The 16,564-nt window shown below is 40.6% G+C and overlaps 1 protein-coding gene across 1 annotated transcript in view; it reads left to right on the top strand.

The window, feature by feature from the left end:
• TTC39B (tetratricopeptide repeat domain 39B) overlaps positions 1 to 12,343 on the top strand; it is a 138,133-nt gene extending 125,790 nt beyond the window's left edge. The window contains exons 17-19 of the mRNA XM_077817670.1: positions 2,756 to 2,873; positions 10,209 to 10,325; positions 11,526 to 12,343. Of these exons, the coding sequence (XP_077673796.1) occupies positions 2,756 to 2,873; positions 10,209 to 10,325; positions 11,526 to 11,622 (332 nt within the window). The 3' untranslated portion in view covers positions 11,623 to 12,343. The remainder of the gene's footprint in view (positions 1 to 2,755; positions 2,874 to 10,208; positions 10,326 to 11,525) is intronic.
• The last annotated feature ends 4,221 nt before the right edge of the window (positions 12,344 to 16,564 follow it).

The following is a 16,564-nucleotide window of genomic DNA, read 5'->3' as shown; positions in this document are numbered from 1 at the left end:
TCTGTTTGTCCATATGTGTGTTTTCTTTCCTTTTCTTCACTGCAGCCAACAAATATTATAAGCCAAGGCAACAAGAAAGGGGACTGCACTTGTTATTACTTTACTTATGAAACACTTCACAAAACTCCTTCATGTGATGTCTTTGGTCCTGTTGCACAGATGCTGCGTCTGCATAAATCTTCTTTGTTAAATTTACTCGCTGTTGGAGTTCTGCTAATGCAGCTCCTCCAGTGGTGGTAATGGTGGGAGCACTAATAATGGCTTCCAGCATTTTAACTACCATATCTTGTCACCCTGCTTAGAATTCTAGAGGAGCGGATAGTAAAAACAATGGCAGCCAATATACACAAACACTCCTGTTGTTGGCTCTGGTAGAGTTGCACCAATAGTTTGGAATGGTGAGAGATTTTAAGAAAAAACGTATCCACGTGGTGAATTACTGCGCAGCAAGCCAGGGTGTGAATCTACTGGACACACAGTACCAATTCATGTGGACCCAGCTACAGCACAGTGAATGTCCTGGAGTGTGGGTTAGCAGAGCATGCTGAGCTTTGAAGTAGTAGTATGTTACATTTTTTCACCAAAAAGGTTAATAGCAATTGGACATCTAACATAGTGAATGCCAGTGAAAATGACATAGGATCAGAGGCTAAAATAGGAAAAGAACAAGCTAAAAATTACTTAGACAAGTTATATGTCTTCAAGTCACCAGGGCCTGATTAAATACATCCTAGAATACTCAAGAAGTTGACCGAGACGATATCTGAGCCATTAGCAATTATCTTTGAAAGTCATGGAAGATGGGAGAGATTCCAGAGGACTAGAAATGGGTAAATATAGTGCCAATCTATAAAAACGGGAAATGAGGACAACTTGGGGAATTACAGACCCGTCATCTTAACTTCAGTACCCAGAAAGATAGTGGAGCAAATAATTAAGCAATCAGTTTGGAAACACCTGGAAGATATTAAGGTGATAAGTAACAGTCAACATGGATTTGTCAAGAACAAATCATGACAAACCAACCTAATAGCTTTCTTTGATAGGGAAACAAGCCTTATGGAGAGGGAGGAAGTGGTAGATGTGGTATATCTTGACTTTAGTAAGGCTTTTGATACTGTTTCACATGACCTTTTCATAAACAAACTAAGGAAATACAACCTTAGATGGAACTACTATAAGGTGGGTGCATAACTGGCTGGAAAACCATTCTCTCAGTGTAGTAATCAGTGGTTCACAGTCAAGCTGGAAAGGTATATCTAATATGGTCTCGCAGGGATCAGTTCTGGGTCTGGTTCTGTTCAATATCTTCATCAGTGATTTCGATAATGGCATAAAGAGTACACTCATAAAGTTAGCAGACGATACCAAGCTGGGAGGAATTGCAGGTGCTTTGGAGGATAAGATTAAAATTTAAAATGATCCGGACAAACTGGAGAAATGGTCTGAAGTAAATGGAATGAAATTCAATAAGGACAAATGCAAAGTACTCCACTTAGGAAGGAACAATTAATTGCACACATACAAAATGGGATATGACTGCCTAAGAAAGAGTACTGCAGAAAGGGATCTGGGGGTCATAGTGGACCACAAGCTAAATATGAGTCAACAGTGTAACACTGTTGCAAAAAACCCAAAACATTCTGGGATGTATTAGCAGGAGTATTGTAAGCAAGATACAAGAAGGAATTCTTCCTCTCTACTCTGTGCTGATTAGGCGTCAAATGGAGTATTGTGTCCAGTTCTAGGCGCCACATTTCAGGAAAGATGTGGACAAATTGGAGAAAGTCCAGAGAAGAGCAACAAAATGATTAAAGGTCTAGAAAACATAACCTATGAGGGAAGATTGAAACAATTGGGTTTTTTTTAGTCTGGAGAAGAGAAGACCGAGGAGGGACATGCTAACAGTTTTCAAATACATAAAAGGTTGTTACAAGGAGGGGGAGAAAAATTGTTCTCCTTCACCTCTGAGGATAGGACAAGAAGTAATGGGCTTAAATTGCAGCAAGGGCAGTTAAGATTGGACATTAGGCAAAACTTCCTAACTGACAGGGTGGTTAAGCACTGGAATAAATTGCCTAGGGGTGTTGTGGAATCTCCATCATTAAAGATTTTTAAGAGCAGGTTGGACGAACACCTGTTGGAGATGGTCTAGGTAATAGTCCTGCTATGAGTGCAGGGGACTGACTAGATGACTTCTCGAGATTCCTTCCAGTCCTATGATTCTATGTTAGGCTGCACCCATAGACTTTCACTGCACTGTAGCAGTGTTCACATGGTACATTACAGTACAGCAGTCTGCTGTTCAATAGATTGATACCTTGGATTCCTGCATAGTAACTTGTGGTGTGTGCAGAGTTTCAGATTTATTAACTGTGGGGCTGATTCTGCAGTTTCTTGTACCCAATATAAAGTTTGTGTAAAATGCTTCCATTTTGATTAGATAAGAGTTTGTGTTTACTTTGCATAGATTTAAATGACTTCACAACATGGAGGACCGTGGAGAATCAGGACCACTGTTTCAATTTCTTATTTTCAAGAATCAGTCTATTGATATGCTTGGAATTTGCTCTTCAATTCTTTATTAGGCACTATTCAAAATTTGTTTAGAGGATTATGTATGTTCTTGTTTGGCTGCAAAATTTGATAGGCAAAACTTTTGAAGTTTGGATATATCCCTCACTGCTAATCCCTGTAGCCTTTTCCTTTCTATTTCCATGTATCTCTGAAATTTGTCTGTTTTTTTGTTTTAAAGGTCACACTGAATATTTTATAGATGACTTGTGCTTGCTGCAGTTACTAAAAGGCCTTTGTTTGAAACACCTAGGAAGACTCTTGCAAGCTGAACTGTGTTTTAATCAAGTTATCCAAAGGTAAAAAAATAAAACAAAGCTATAGTAACCTTATATTTTAGCTTTATATACCGTTAACAATAAAATACTGATGGGCTAGCAGTAACAAATGATAAGCAGTTGATTGTTAATGTTATAAATTAAAGAAAATCTGTCTGGATAAGCGTTGAGCTGACATTCATAGTAGTTAGTAAAATGAAGAAAACATTGGATTCTTAATTTTGCCAGTGAAAGTGGTAGCAACTTTAAGAAATCTTAATCTACAGAATAGCTCTCATTCCTGGTGTAGGAAGACAAAACCCCAGTCAAATCCAATGGAGGTATACTCATTTACACCTAGAGCTGAATTTAGCCCACTGAGTGCAAATGCACAGGTGCTAACTGCAAATTCAGTTAGAGTTTCAAATAACAATAAAACTCAAAAATAAATTTGTGGAATAGAAATAGGCTTTTAAAGCAGTGTTATTTCTTTCCACAAGGCTAGGCAGGTGGGGAACTGTTAGTGCTGATTGTGTAAAACAGGCTCATTTTACTGTTACCTCATCTGCTCCCTCACACCCCTTAGCCTGTTCCTTTCACCTTTTGTGTGTTATCATTAGGCTAGATTGTATGCTCCTTGGTACATATCGGTACAGTACCGAGAACATGTGGCACTGATTCTACTGTAATGCAAATAATAACCGGAAGAATGAGAAATCCAACAACAGGATATCAGATCATCTTTTAAACTACATTAATTACTTTATTACCTCATCTAAAAGGCCTCATGATGAAATTCACCCACATGTACAGGGCCCACACAAGGGCTTTTACCCCACTTAAACTCTACTGCGATCCACTTCACCCATTGTGTGGGATAGATGTGGGCTCTGTGTAGGTCCTGAATAGGTCAGTATAGAGAGGGCAGTTGAAGACAAGCCAGCGAGTGCCTACAAAGGTTCCTCTTATGCAGATCTAGTGTCCAAATGCTCCCCAAAAGGACATGGAGGAGTGCTGGCTGAAGCTATGGAGTGGCTACATATGTAACTCCATGGCCTACTTACTACTTGGGGAGAAGAGTCAGTTCTGTCTCTTCAGAAAACTCATGGCATTTCCTTCATGAAATAGAATTCCTCAAGGAGGGTGTGTGGGGTAGAGAGATTTCACCCAAAGAGATTTATCATGCTGTAGAGGAGTAGTTTTGAAAACCCACATATACTTTCAGAAATAGAAAATATCTTTGTTGTTCAGTTCTAATTAATAAAGATCAAAGATCAAATGATAATTGAAAAATAATCACATTTAAGAAAGGAACAGTGAATAAGTTTGCTTCTAATATCTCTGCCACCTTTCTCTGTGATATCTGGCCTTCTACTACCATATCTCAGAATACGGCCTTCTGCTACCATATCTCAGACAGAGAGTATGTAAGGTGTACCATAATTGTCTCTAGGCTGTAACCAATTTCAAGGAATGTAGTCTTTAAAATTCTCTCTTGGGTGCAGTGTTTGTGGCATACTGTCAGGATTTAGGACTAGGACTGGTTGAAAAATTTTAAACAGTTTCCCTTTGGAAAATGGGGTTTCATTGAAATAAAATAATGTTCTGCAGGAAAAGATCGATGTTGGTGGAACGGTTTGCATATACTGGTTCAAGCTGGGTTTTATAGAGACTATGAGACAAAGAAAGGGCTTTTGGTATAAAAAGGTGATCTTGAACTGACTCTGGCCCTTCTTTCTAATCCAGCAAACAAACAGGACCTTCTGTTCAAGGGAGGCCTCCAACTCTTGCAGAAGAGTTGGAAAGACTTTTGGCCTAATAAGGCCCTATAAAAGTGATAGGTGTGTTAACTTAGAAAGATCTGTGTGGTAATTGGTAACTGCTGGCAATACACCTTGGAGAGAAATCAAAGCACAGGCACTGGACTTTAGGCAGACTGGTTTGTTGGAGATACCACAGTGTACAGCAGGGTGCTATGCAGCCTTAAAATCCCCAGTTAGAAGAAATGGGACAAGGATCCCTGCCCCGAGACAGGTGACTGCTGTCTGGACACTTCTGTAGTCCCTCTCCGTGTTCCACTCTAGGTGCACTTCTCTTGATACGGTGATAGCAGTCATCTAAGAAAAAGCTAGGTACAAAGTGTGATATTCAACTGTTTGGAAATACAGTTCTCCCACAACATTTTTTGCTTTGAGTTTAAGCCACTGATGTAACACAATGAAGGTCAGTTCCAGGAAACTGGTAAGTTGGATAGGAACCTAACCCCATGTGCAATACATTAATTATAAAGTTCAGACCTCTCTAATCATCAGCAGTGGTTCTCAACCAGGGATATGTGTACCCCGTAGGGGGGTGGGTACACAGAGGTCTTCCTGGGGGTACATCAACTCATTTAGATATTTGCCTAGTTTTACAACAAACTACATAAAAAGCACAAGCAAAGTTAGTACAAACTAAAATTTCATACAATGACTTGTTTATACTGCTCTATATACTATACACTGAAATGCAAATACACTATTTATATTCCAATTGATTTATTTTATAATTATATGGTAAAAAATAAGAATATATGCAATTTTTCAGCAATAGTGTGGCTGTGACACTTTCGTATTTTTATGTCTGATTTTGTAAGCAAGTAATTTTTGTCCCCGGGCGAGGCACTGGAACTGCTCCCTACGAAGCCAGTCAGGACTCTGAGGAAGTCTCCTTTCTGTGAGCAGACTGTCTGCAGGACACACTGCTCACACAGCTTCCAGCTTCCTGGGTCTAACCTCAGAGCATTCAGCATCCTCTCTGCCCCTCCATGCGCTTCCCACAGCGAGTCCACCCAGGTGGGGTCCTGGGGAAGACAGAGGGTCCTGCATCCCAACTCCGCAGTCAGATATGACTCTCAGCCAGCCAGTAAAACAGAGGTTTATTAGATGACAGGAACATGGTCTAACACAGAGCTTGTAGGTACAGAGAACAGCTGGGTCCATTTTGGGGGGCAGTGAGCCAGACAACCACGTCTGCACTTCACTCCATGTCCCCAGCCAGCCCCAAACTGCCTCCTTCTCAGCCCCTCATCCTCTGGGCTTTGTCCCTTTCCGGGTCAGGAGGTCACCTGATTCCTTTGTTCTCCAACCCTTTAGCTCTCAACTTGCAGGGGGAAGGGCCCAGGCCATCAGTTGCCAGGAAACAGGGTGTTGGCCATTCTCTGTGTCCAGACCCCTGTGCATACCTGCCCTCTAGGGCTCTTCAACGATCATACACCCTTATCCCACCACCTAGATACTTAAGAACTGCATAGGGGAAACTGAGGCACCTCCACACTATTCAGAGGAAACATTAAGAACAGTCCCGCTTCATCACATATGTTAGAAAATAAGCAATTTTTCAGCAATAGTGTGGCTGTGACACTTTTGTATTTTTATGTCTGATTTTTTAAGCAAGTAATTTTTAAGTGAGGTATAAGTTGGGGGTATGCAAGACAAATCAGACTCCTGAAAGGGGTACAGTAGTCCAGAAAGGTTGAGAACCACTGATCTGCAGCATCTCCTAACAGTCTCCATAAAATAAAATGTGGTTAGTTAAAGGGGGGAGAGGAATGTACATTTGATTTCCTTTTTTCAGTTATGTTGCTTGCTTTGTAAATCAAAGCTGTGGAAAATGAATTTAGAATTTGTGTGGTAGTGGTGATTTTAGTGTGAACATATTGGTAATATATAAAGTCCAAAGAGCAATTAGCAGCTGTTTTTAAAATACATTAGTCTAGAAGGACAGTTCTAAAGCCATTTTATAATTTTCTATGACTTAGTGAGCTAATCATAATAATTTGCACTTATCTGGTGCCCTTTAGATATGTTGGATACCTTAAAGGAGTGTTATGATGATTAACTGATGTGTCTTTACGGATCATCTTCATCCATTATGAAAAAGAAATTAATTTTCTTAAACATTTGAATTACCCAGACAATAATGCATCTGGTTCTGTGGTTAAGTTTACAACAGCAAGGACACTGGGTTTCTCTTCACTTGCCGATAACCAGTCTCTGTCCAGGATTTTCCCATTCTTTAGGGCTCCCTCCTTTGCTTCTTCCATTTGATTGCTGCCTAGCTCACAGCAACCTCCATGGCGATGTCAGGATGTTGTTTGTCTCTCATCCAGAGAAGTCAGAAGAAAAAGAAAGGGAAAAAATGAAAGGGACACACCCATACACATCAGTTGTATCTCTTGAAGTAGACCTTTCCAGTGTGGTCCTTGTGGTCTCTTATTGCTCTCACGGAGAGGAAATTTCCACAACCTTAGCAGAGCAAGGCAGCAGTTGAAACCATTTCTGAAGTGTTGACAGTCAAACAGCTGTTTAACTTGCCTAAAGGGAAAGTGAAGGTCATCCATATAGGCAGAAAGAAAAGGAGTACTTGTGGCACCTTAGAGACTAACCAATTTATTTGAGCATGAGCTTTCGTGAGCTACAGCTCACTTCATCCGATTGAGCTGTAGCTCACGAAAGCTCATGCTCAAATAAATTGGTTAGTCTCTAAGGTGCCACAAGTACTCCTTTTCTTTTTGCGAATACAGACTAACACGGCTGTCACTCTGAAACCTGTCATATAGGCAGAGGCTCTCACCAAAGCAACAGCAAAATTAGAGAATAGCTGAGATGGACTCCGGGGCTGTGAAAAGCAAAACCACACCCCATCAAGGGAGAGACGCTCTCCCATGGGGAAAGAGGATTTTCTCGAGGCAGCTTTGGACTCTGAGGAAGAGGTACCCCAATTTTTTCCTCCCAGAAATGGATCAATACATTATCGAGTGGTTGCATAACCTTGCCAGGAGACCATTAACCTCTCCTCCGAGAGATACTTTAAAAGGGTTTGAGGGATTAATTCTCAGGTTTCTTCTATTGTTTCAATAAATGTATTTTTGATGAATACAAAACCTTTTTTTAGTAAGGAAATGTTGATGATTTCCATTAGTAGTGGGCACAGTTGTCCTTTGCTGGCTTTCACCAACCAGCAGGGTATAAGCAGTTGTACTCACACAGGTATACTCCCTGGTGTCAGTGTGGGGCATTGCAGGAGGCTTCAGCTCTAATGCCCCCTATTGACCACTTCTTCGGCCCTGTGCTGTCTTGTTTCTGTCTGCATCTTCCGTGGCCAGGCCACCTCTTAAGGTCAGTCACCCTTTGAGCTAACAAAAATCTAACTGTAAATGGAAATAAACATCCAAACCAATAATTCTTCTACCCCTCTTGTGCTACCCTGAAGTTCTCTGCTCTTACTCCTGGGCCCTGCAGTGTTCTTGTAGGCTGCTTCTTCCCAGAAGGTTTCTCCACTGCCTACCTTCCTTGGGGACTCCAGCAGCTTCCTTCAGGGATCTCCCTGGCTTCTTACTGGTCATATCCTAAGGCCCTCCACAGGAGCCTGGTCTGCTCCCTGTGGTTCTCTCCATCCTGCCTTTACCAAACACTTCCCAGAGAAGGTAAACTCCAATTGCCCCTCTCTCCTGGGGCTTCTCCCCAGACTGAGTTCACAGTTTGGCTTATTTAATCATCGTTCCAATCCCCTGCAGTTGGAGTAGGTCATTCTAATTAAGTCTCCATTATATGCACAAAGTTGATCCCTTCTTCCCTTAAAGGGCCAGCCAGACTGTGACTGAGGGGCACTTTTGTGTTTCACCAGTAGTATCTGGAATATTCCTTAGGCTTGTAGTATTTCATTGTCTGTTCCGGGTCTGAGCTTTGTCAGGATTGGAGGAGTGATCAGTGCCATCTGGTCCATTTCCAGGTTTCTTCTGTCAGTGAAAACAATGAGGAGTCCTTGTGGCACCTTAGAGACTAACAAATGTATTTGGGCATAAGCTTTCATGGGCTAAAACCCACTTCATGAGATGCATGGAGTGAAAAATATAGAAAGCAGTATAAATATTACAGTACATGAGAAGATGGGAGTTGCAACATAGGGTGAGAATTGTCTCAGGGTTCAGTCCTTGGGTCCAGAGTATGCAGTATGCAATTTAGGTTAATTTAGCCAGTTCACTACACCAAAAAGCTCTGCCAGCCATGATTTTGTCAGCCAGCTTTGATGGTGGCAGTGGAGTAGAGGGTTCTCACTGCTTCTTGTATTGCAGTAGAGTAGTCAAATAAAAATTCTTTTGTTATTGAAAGATAGATGTTGTTGCAGGGCCAGTACACCAGAGCAAGGGTGGGGCAGGTCCACTGTTAAAGCTAATATGATTCCCAGGGACTGCAGGGAAGTATGGCCTAATGACCAGAGTCAATAGGACTGCCCTGGACTGCAGGGAAGTGCGACCTAATGGCCAGAGTCAATAGGGCTCCCCTTGGCTGCGGGGAAGCACGGCCCACTGGCCAGAGTCAATAGGATTCCACTGCACTGCAGGGAAGCACGGCCTAATGGCCAGAGTCAGTGGGAGGTGATTCCATGGGCTGCCTTCCAAAGGAGGTGTCCAGGTAGGGGGACCTTGGCCCTCCTTGCTCCATTGGGTCCCAGCCTAGGGCCCTGGTAGTGGCAAATGGGTTCACCACTAAGTCGGCAGAGAATTCACCCGAAACATGCCAGCTGCTGCTGGGACACTGGCTAGTCCCTCCCAGGGCTACCTCCTACCATGACTCCTGCAGTTGAAGTCAGGGTGTCTTCGGAGTCTCTGGATTCCTCAGATGGCGACTGCAATCTCCCTGGGGCATCCGCAAGTACCTGGGCCTCGGCGTCTCCTGCTCCCACGGTCTGGGATCCTGGCTGATCCTTGGCTGGAGCCAGCAAGGTGCATCCTTCCTCCTCGGCAGCCAGCCCAGACTGAGCTAGGCGTTCCCTTTTACACTGCAGCTGCTTTATCCCCTTCCGCTTCAGTATGGGGCCAGTACACCCCATCACAGATGTGAAGAGGATTTTGTGCCACTAATGTTCTAGTTTTCTGCCTGTGTGTTTTAATTGATGTAATTTGCTGGTGAACCCTGGTGATCTTTGGATTGATCCAGTTGGAGGGATCAATTCATTGATGGGTGATTGTAGTCCTATATGACGATTGGTTGTCTTCTTGCCTATCAGATTGAGTGAGGAGGAATCTACTATCTGTACTGTCTTGACTAAGCCACAGAAAAATTTTTAGCCACTAGGGTCTTGGTTTTCAAAACTAAAGCCTAAATTTAGATTTCTAAAACCATTATTAGGTGCTTGCCTGATATTAAAAAATACTGAAACTCCTACTGAAGTCAATGGAAGCTATTCAATGCTCGGCACTTTTGGAAATCAGGCAAGTGGTCAAATATGAATTTAGGTAGGCGTATGCTCTGCATTTAAATTAATAATCATATAACTTCAGGACAACATATGTTTGTTATATTTAACCAATTTCATATCTCTCTGTTTTCTTAGTGAGAAGCAGATAAAATATGATAACTATTTGGTGCCATTCACTCTGTATGAGTTGGGACTTCTATACAAACAGCAGGACCAGAGAGAGAAAGCAATAAGATATATAGAAACTGCAAAGTAAGTAGAGTTCGTGTTTGTCTCTGTGCACTCATTAAGACTCAGAGTAACTGAGGCACTCCAAGCAATAAAGGAATCTCTCATTCTTCCTCTCTCTATCTCTTTTTAAATAATTTTACAAAATTCAGCTGAAGCAACATTACAGTTTCTACACAACTGCACTAGCAACTTGGCAAAATGATAAATTATTTATTATAACTCTATATTCAAGACTTAGAAAATGTTTTTCAATAGAGTTGAATTTTTAAAGTGTACCAATTCTTTGATATAGTACTTCTACTCTGCCATATGTTGCACACATGGTATGCTGAATTGAACCACACTGGCTGGGGTACAGTATGAAGGGCAAATCCTGTCTCCTTCCCACTCAAACTTTTATGGGTGCTGAGGGCCCTAGAGAAAGCAAAAAAAAAGGTGTGACTTTGCTGCATGGAGGGCGGGGAGAGTTGGAGAGCCAGTGTATGTAATCCATACCTCCTGTGTGACACAGAGAACAGCTTAATGGGCCTCCCTATATGGTGCAGTGGAAGAGTTCATGGGCTGAGTGAGGATGGGGTGGAGCAGCTACGGGATCTGTGGCTACGTGTATCTATCTATCCACTGCCGATTTCCTCTTCTCCCCGCTACCTCCCCACTCCCCAGGAATCCCCCAGAGCAGGGAGGTAGAGAGCAGATCTTCTCAGAGCACAGCCCATTCACTCAGTCTGTAGGCTGAGGGCAGCACTTGCCCCTTAACATTTTTATAAAAAAGTTAACAGTGTCTAAATGGTATTGGAAGTACTGTATATGTCAATGGCAGCCTCCTAAAAACCTTTCAGACCTAAAGATCAATTTCACCATTAGCTAAAAAGGTTTTGGATTCCCATAATGCCATTTCCTGTACCCTGCTGGGTACTTTGGATTGGTTTCTGTACAATTACACTGACACTTTGAGTGCTGTGTTTTGAGGCTGGCCACACTTTTTTTTCAGCTGACAGTAGTATACTAATATGCTATTTTTCCATACGTTTTTTTTGTTCACATCTTCGTGTTGGGCATGACTCATCTTTTCTAAAGGCCTGAGAGCTGTTGTAAAGGACAATATAAAGTGAAGGGAAGAGAGCAGAGAACTGAGAGATTAAATGATGGATGGGGTTTTATGGTGAGGGGTTATTGTTCTTTTTTTTTTTTTGGCTGATGAAGTAATTTTGGTGTTTGCAGAAACAACTACAAAGAATACTCCATGGAGTCCAGGTTACACTTCAGGATTCATGCAGCACTTGACAGCCTGAAAGTGACTCCAGCTTCAACGCCTTGACTTAGCTGAAGGGTGATCTTTTTCCATGAATTCAAGTGTCTACATGATCTTGGTTGAATGTTTTTAAAAAATCATGTAAATGACAGAATGAAAAAGAAATAACTAATTATTATATTTTCTATCATCTGTGATTTGATGTTTGTCGTCCTTTTAGGCTGTTTTTTCTTATGGTTAAAGCTACGATTATATCATGGAGGTTATGGAAGTCACAGAATCCATGACTTCCATTTATCTCTGATATTTTCTGCCCCGGGTTGGAGCTCCCAGCCCCCTCCCCCGCAGCTCCCGAACTGGTGGGGGCACTCTGCGGTTGCCCAGCCGCGGGCAGCGGAGACTCCCAGCAGCTGCCCAGCCACAGCAGGCAGCGGGGACTCCTCAGCCAGCCGACCATGCAGCTGCCCAGCTGTGGCAGGTAGTGGGGGACTCCCAGCAGCTGCCCAACTGCGGTTGGCGGCCCGCAGACCCTGCAGCTACCCAGCTGTGGTGGGCGGCAGGAGACCCCCCGAAGCTGCCCAGCCATGGTGAGCGGCTGGGGGACCCTGCATCTCCCAGCCATGATGGGTGGCAGAGGACCCCATGAGCACCCAGCTGCCCCGGGGTGAGGGGACCCTGCAGCTCCCACTCCCCACAGTGGTGGGGGATCCCAGAGCTCCCACTTACTGCAGCAGTGCAGGACCCAGGAGCCCCAGCAGGGGTGGATACTGAACCCACCTACCGCTTTTGTCAGGGATATTTTTGGTGAAAGTCAGGGACAGGTCACGGGCTTCCATTAATTTTTGTTTATTGCCCGTGACCTGTCCTTGACTTTTACTAAAAATACTAAAAATATCCATGACAAAAACTTAGCCTTACTTAAGGTGCATATATCTTATCTCTGTGTGATACGTTAAAGAAAGATCTTATATTTTGTTTGATAAAATAATTTAATGTTTAACTTGAATGGGGTATATTTTAAAAGCCAGTTGCTGGTGCAATAAAGTCTAATTCAAACACTTTATTTTTTTAATGTGAAAACTAATGTTGTTTCTGCAGTGAAGCTGTTTGATGATTTTATGTCATAGTTTCAGCATTCCATGGGAACTTGATTTTCTGCAATGCACTTATTAGGACCTTTGTGCCCTTGGAACAAATTTGTTGGCTTACTAGTAGCCTCAGTCACATATTGGGCAAACATCTGGAACGGAAATTTGTGTATCAAAGAAACAATAATTTTTAGTCAAATAACTATGAAGGACTTAAATTCACCTCAAGAACACTAATTTTGTCTTCAGTGAAATATTTTTACAAATCTCCTTCAAGACAAAATTAGGCACAGCCACAGTTATGGTTGCCTTGCAATACTGTGTTTCATTCCAAATAAGTGATTGCAGGGAGTCCTTCCCACTCTTGTTGGGTTTCAGTCAAAGTATATGAATACACAAATAAAGTCACTGTATGTGACTTAATGTTAGGGAGAAGAAAGAAAATAACCAAGGTGAAAAAACTTTTTTCAAATTTACACCTCTTCAGTTAGTGGTTTTTAATGGCAATGAAAGATTCATTTAGAAGTTTAATTAAAAGTAAGTAATTAATATAAATTTTATAGTTAGACTTAATAGAAGATTTTTTTAAGATGTAGTTTTCTCCTCGTAGACCTTCTTAAAAGAACTAAGGGTGTTAGTAAAGTTTTAGTTAAACATAAATGTATGTATTCTTTACAAAGGAATTTTCAGAGCTGCAGCAACAGTAAAGAATCCTCTATCTGAGCAAATAGCGTGGCTCTAAGAGCTTGGCCTTAGATGTGAGGCCTGATCCAAAGCCTTTTGAAATCAGTGAATGGAAAGACTTCCATTGACTTCAGTGGACTCTTCGGTTCAGGCCCTTAGAGTCTGAACCTGTAAACATGAGTAACTTTATTCACATGTATGAATTTAGTAAAACTATGCATGTAGGTGTTTTCAGATCATACCCCAAAAATGGTAATGGTAGTTACTACCAGAATGCATTCTGTTACCTTGAAATATACAGTACCACGGTCATTGCTGTGTAACTCTGTTGATTTCAGCTAAATTACACCAGGGCTAAATTCTGCTACTTATTAACAACTCAGATTGAGAGTATGCATAATGGCTGTTAACTGAACCTCTATTCCCCTACTCTCATTTACCATACCTCATTTACACTCGTGATTTTTCACAATCAGCTGCAAAAGTGATGGGAAATTAGAATAAGACAATCCATTTTAAAAGAACTGCAAGCTGCTTACACATTATTATCTGCAATTTAATTTGCACTACAGAACGGTCTCAGACAAGCATGATCTCTTAACTTTTGTTTGAAAGTGAGAACAATGCTGGGAAAGCATGGGCATGTTCTTTATGGCAAACCAATTAGATAGCTAACTAAAGAGAACTGCGCAAAGTGAGTACGGCATCTCAGGATGGAGATTGGGAAGTTTTCAGTAGGTACAGTTTATGGAGAATTTACATTGAACATAGTGTAATCCTTGGTGCTGTTGCCCAGGTCAGAAGTTGCAATTATCAAAAAGTGTGCTACATCAGGAAGGAGGACATTTCTTGAAATGTTTAGTGTATAATATGATAATATCCTGTTCCAGAACATTAGGCACAAACGTCCCATTAGTAATAATATCAGTTGCAGGAATACAAGAAAGCTTCCCCAGTTTCTTCAGTGAAGCCTTCCAAAGTCAACATGACCAGAAGTTTTTTTCCCCCACTGTAATTATGATTATGATGTTTTTGATTAAAATAGCTTCTTTTTTTAATAGTCTCTTGTTGGAGATAGCCATATTGCATGCACACACAGAATAGGCATATAAAGACAATTTTGTACTTTTTGATGCCCTTAGTCTCTAATAAACTGCCATTTACATATTGTCGCTTGCTAAATTCTTAGCTTGTTGTTTTAGAATCTTGAAGGAGCAGGTCTTCCTAGCTTCATTTTAGACAGTTCATTTTTACCCATTGATAGTAGAAAACGTAAATGCTTCCAGTTGAGTTGGCACTATGCAGGCCATTGTGATTCCATTGTTAGTTAGTACATTTTCCCCAAATTAGGCTATGAGGTTCATTTATAGGAGAATCATGATGAAAAGTCTGTGTGGGGCCTTAATTATAATACTGTTTTAGTCTCATTATTTTCAAGATCTTCCCCTCAAATGCTCATGCCAATGGTATTCTTGAATAGTAATGTGGGACTTTAATGTCTCTGAGCAAAGTTGAGATGTATTCCAAAGACACAGCTTCCATTCACAGTAGGAGATATATACTCACATCCTAGAACACAATTAGGCCCTACGTTTAGACAGCAGGGCTCAGCATTAATGGTAGCATTATGAATAAAGTAATCTTCATCCTTAAAGGGACAGCAGATGTGTGATTTTTTTTTTTTAAAGAAGAGAGAGTTCATCAGCATGAGCAAAATAATAAGGTAAAGTTTCACCTCAGTAGGGAATTTTTTGCATTGAAATTATTAGTGAAAATACTGTGTTTACGCTTTCTGTTTGAGTGTTCGTTCTGTCGGTGAAGGGTTGTTTATATATATTGTATTATAATTTTTAAGCACTGGATTACCACTTTTTAAATGGAAACTGTAAGAAGAGAAAATACATTTTAGCAAAAAGCTTATTAAGGAATTATGTTTATATATGTTGCTGTAATGTATGTGGGCAGCAACTGTATTTATACCTCATGGCCAGAAAAATATATAAAAATTAATTTTGTTGCATGTTTTCAGAACATTTTGCCAACTCAAGCATAAAGATAAAAATAATAATTTCGTATATATGTAACAGAAATCCAAATTATGCAGTGCATCTATTTTTCTACTGGTCTTGACTGTTAATGTAATTTGTTACTGTAAACTCTTATACTTCATAGTTCAACAAAGATTGTTTATATTTGCACTGGTGGTGCTCTTTATTTGCTTTTGAAAATATTGGGGTTTGCACATGTTCAAGATGTTTGAACAAGAATGGTGAAAAGGTGAAGTATCTTTGGTATTGAAAATATATAGAAATAAACTAATTCACGCTGACATAGTAGGTCATATTCTGACTTCTGTGGAGTTATTCAAGATTCATATTGATGTAACAGAGAGCAGAATTTGGCCCAGGACATTAGTTGTGCATTAGAAACTAACAGCTGGGCGTTGGCAGTATAGAAAATTGATGCACAGAGACAACACTGAAAACATCAATTCAGGCTCACAACTCCTACTTACCAACACTACCTACTAAGGTGCATGTTCTAGAGAAAAAACATGTTTAGGAGAGGAGATATTGAATGTAAAAAAAAACCAAAGTGCTTCTTTAAAAAGAGTTAATCCGTCAGTTGCTGTAGATTTAGATTTCAAAGAATTCCTATGAAATGTGCAATTAAGGGAAAACTTTACTGATTAATGATAATAGTTTAGATAGCTAAATAATTTAGGCTAGGATCTTCAAAGGAGCTTAAATTCAATAAGAATTAGGCACCGGACTCCTTTAGGTCCTTGCCTTATAAAACAATAGCCAAATTCTATCTTTTTCACACACATATGGAATCAGAATTTGGCTTCGACAATATATATTTTTAGAAAAATAAATGTTCAAAAGTTTTAAATTATACATAGTGTGGTTCATTATCTCCATAACTATGCAAAATGCTGGTGTTTCAGTGACAGCTATGATTTTAATGATACTTCCCAGCAGGTAGTCCCTGAGTCATAAGAAATGTTACTCAGTATCTGGATGCAAGAGAAAGGCAGGAGACTTTCAGACAAGTAAAGTTCTATTAGTTTTCAGAATTTTTGTTTGTTAACTTAGCAGAGTGTCAAGATGGCAGCTACTATTATATGTTCCTTTTTATGTTTAAGATATTTTTGACATGATTTACTCCTTGTAATCTTTTATATTACATTGAAAGGAAGAGAGGAAGCATCATAAAATGATTAAGGCATAAAA

The sequence above is a fragment of the Eretmochelys imbricata genome, chromosome 5, assembly GCF_965152235.1.
Source record: "Eretmochelys imbricata isolate rEreImb1 chromosome 5, rEreImb1.hap1, whole genome shotgun sequence".
NCBI classification, from domain to species: Eukaryota; Metazoa; Chordata; order Testudines; family Cheloniidae; genus Eretmochelys; species Eretmochelys imbricata.
This window is presented reverse-complemented; position numbering and strand designations above follow the sequence as displayed.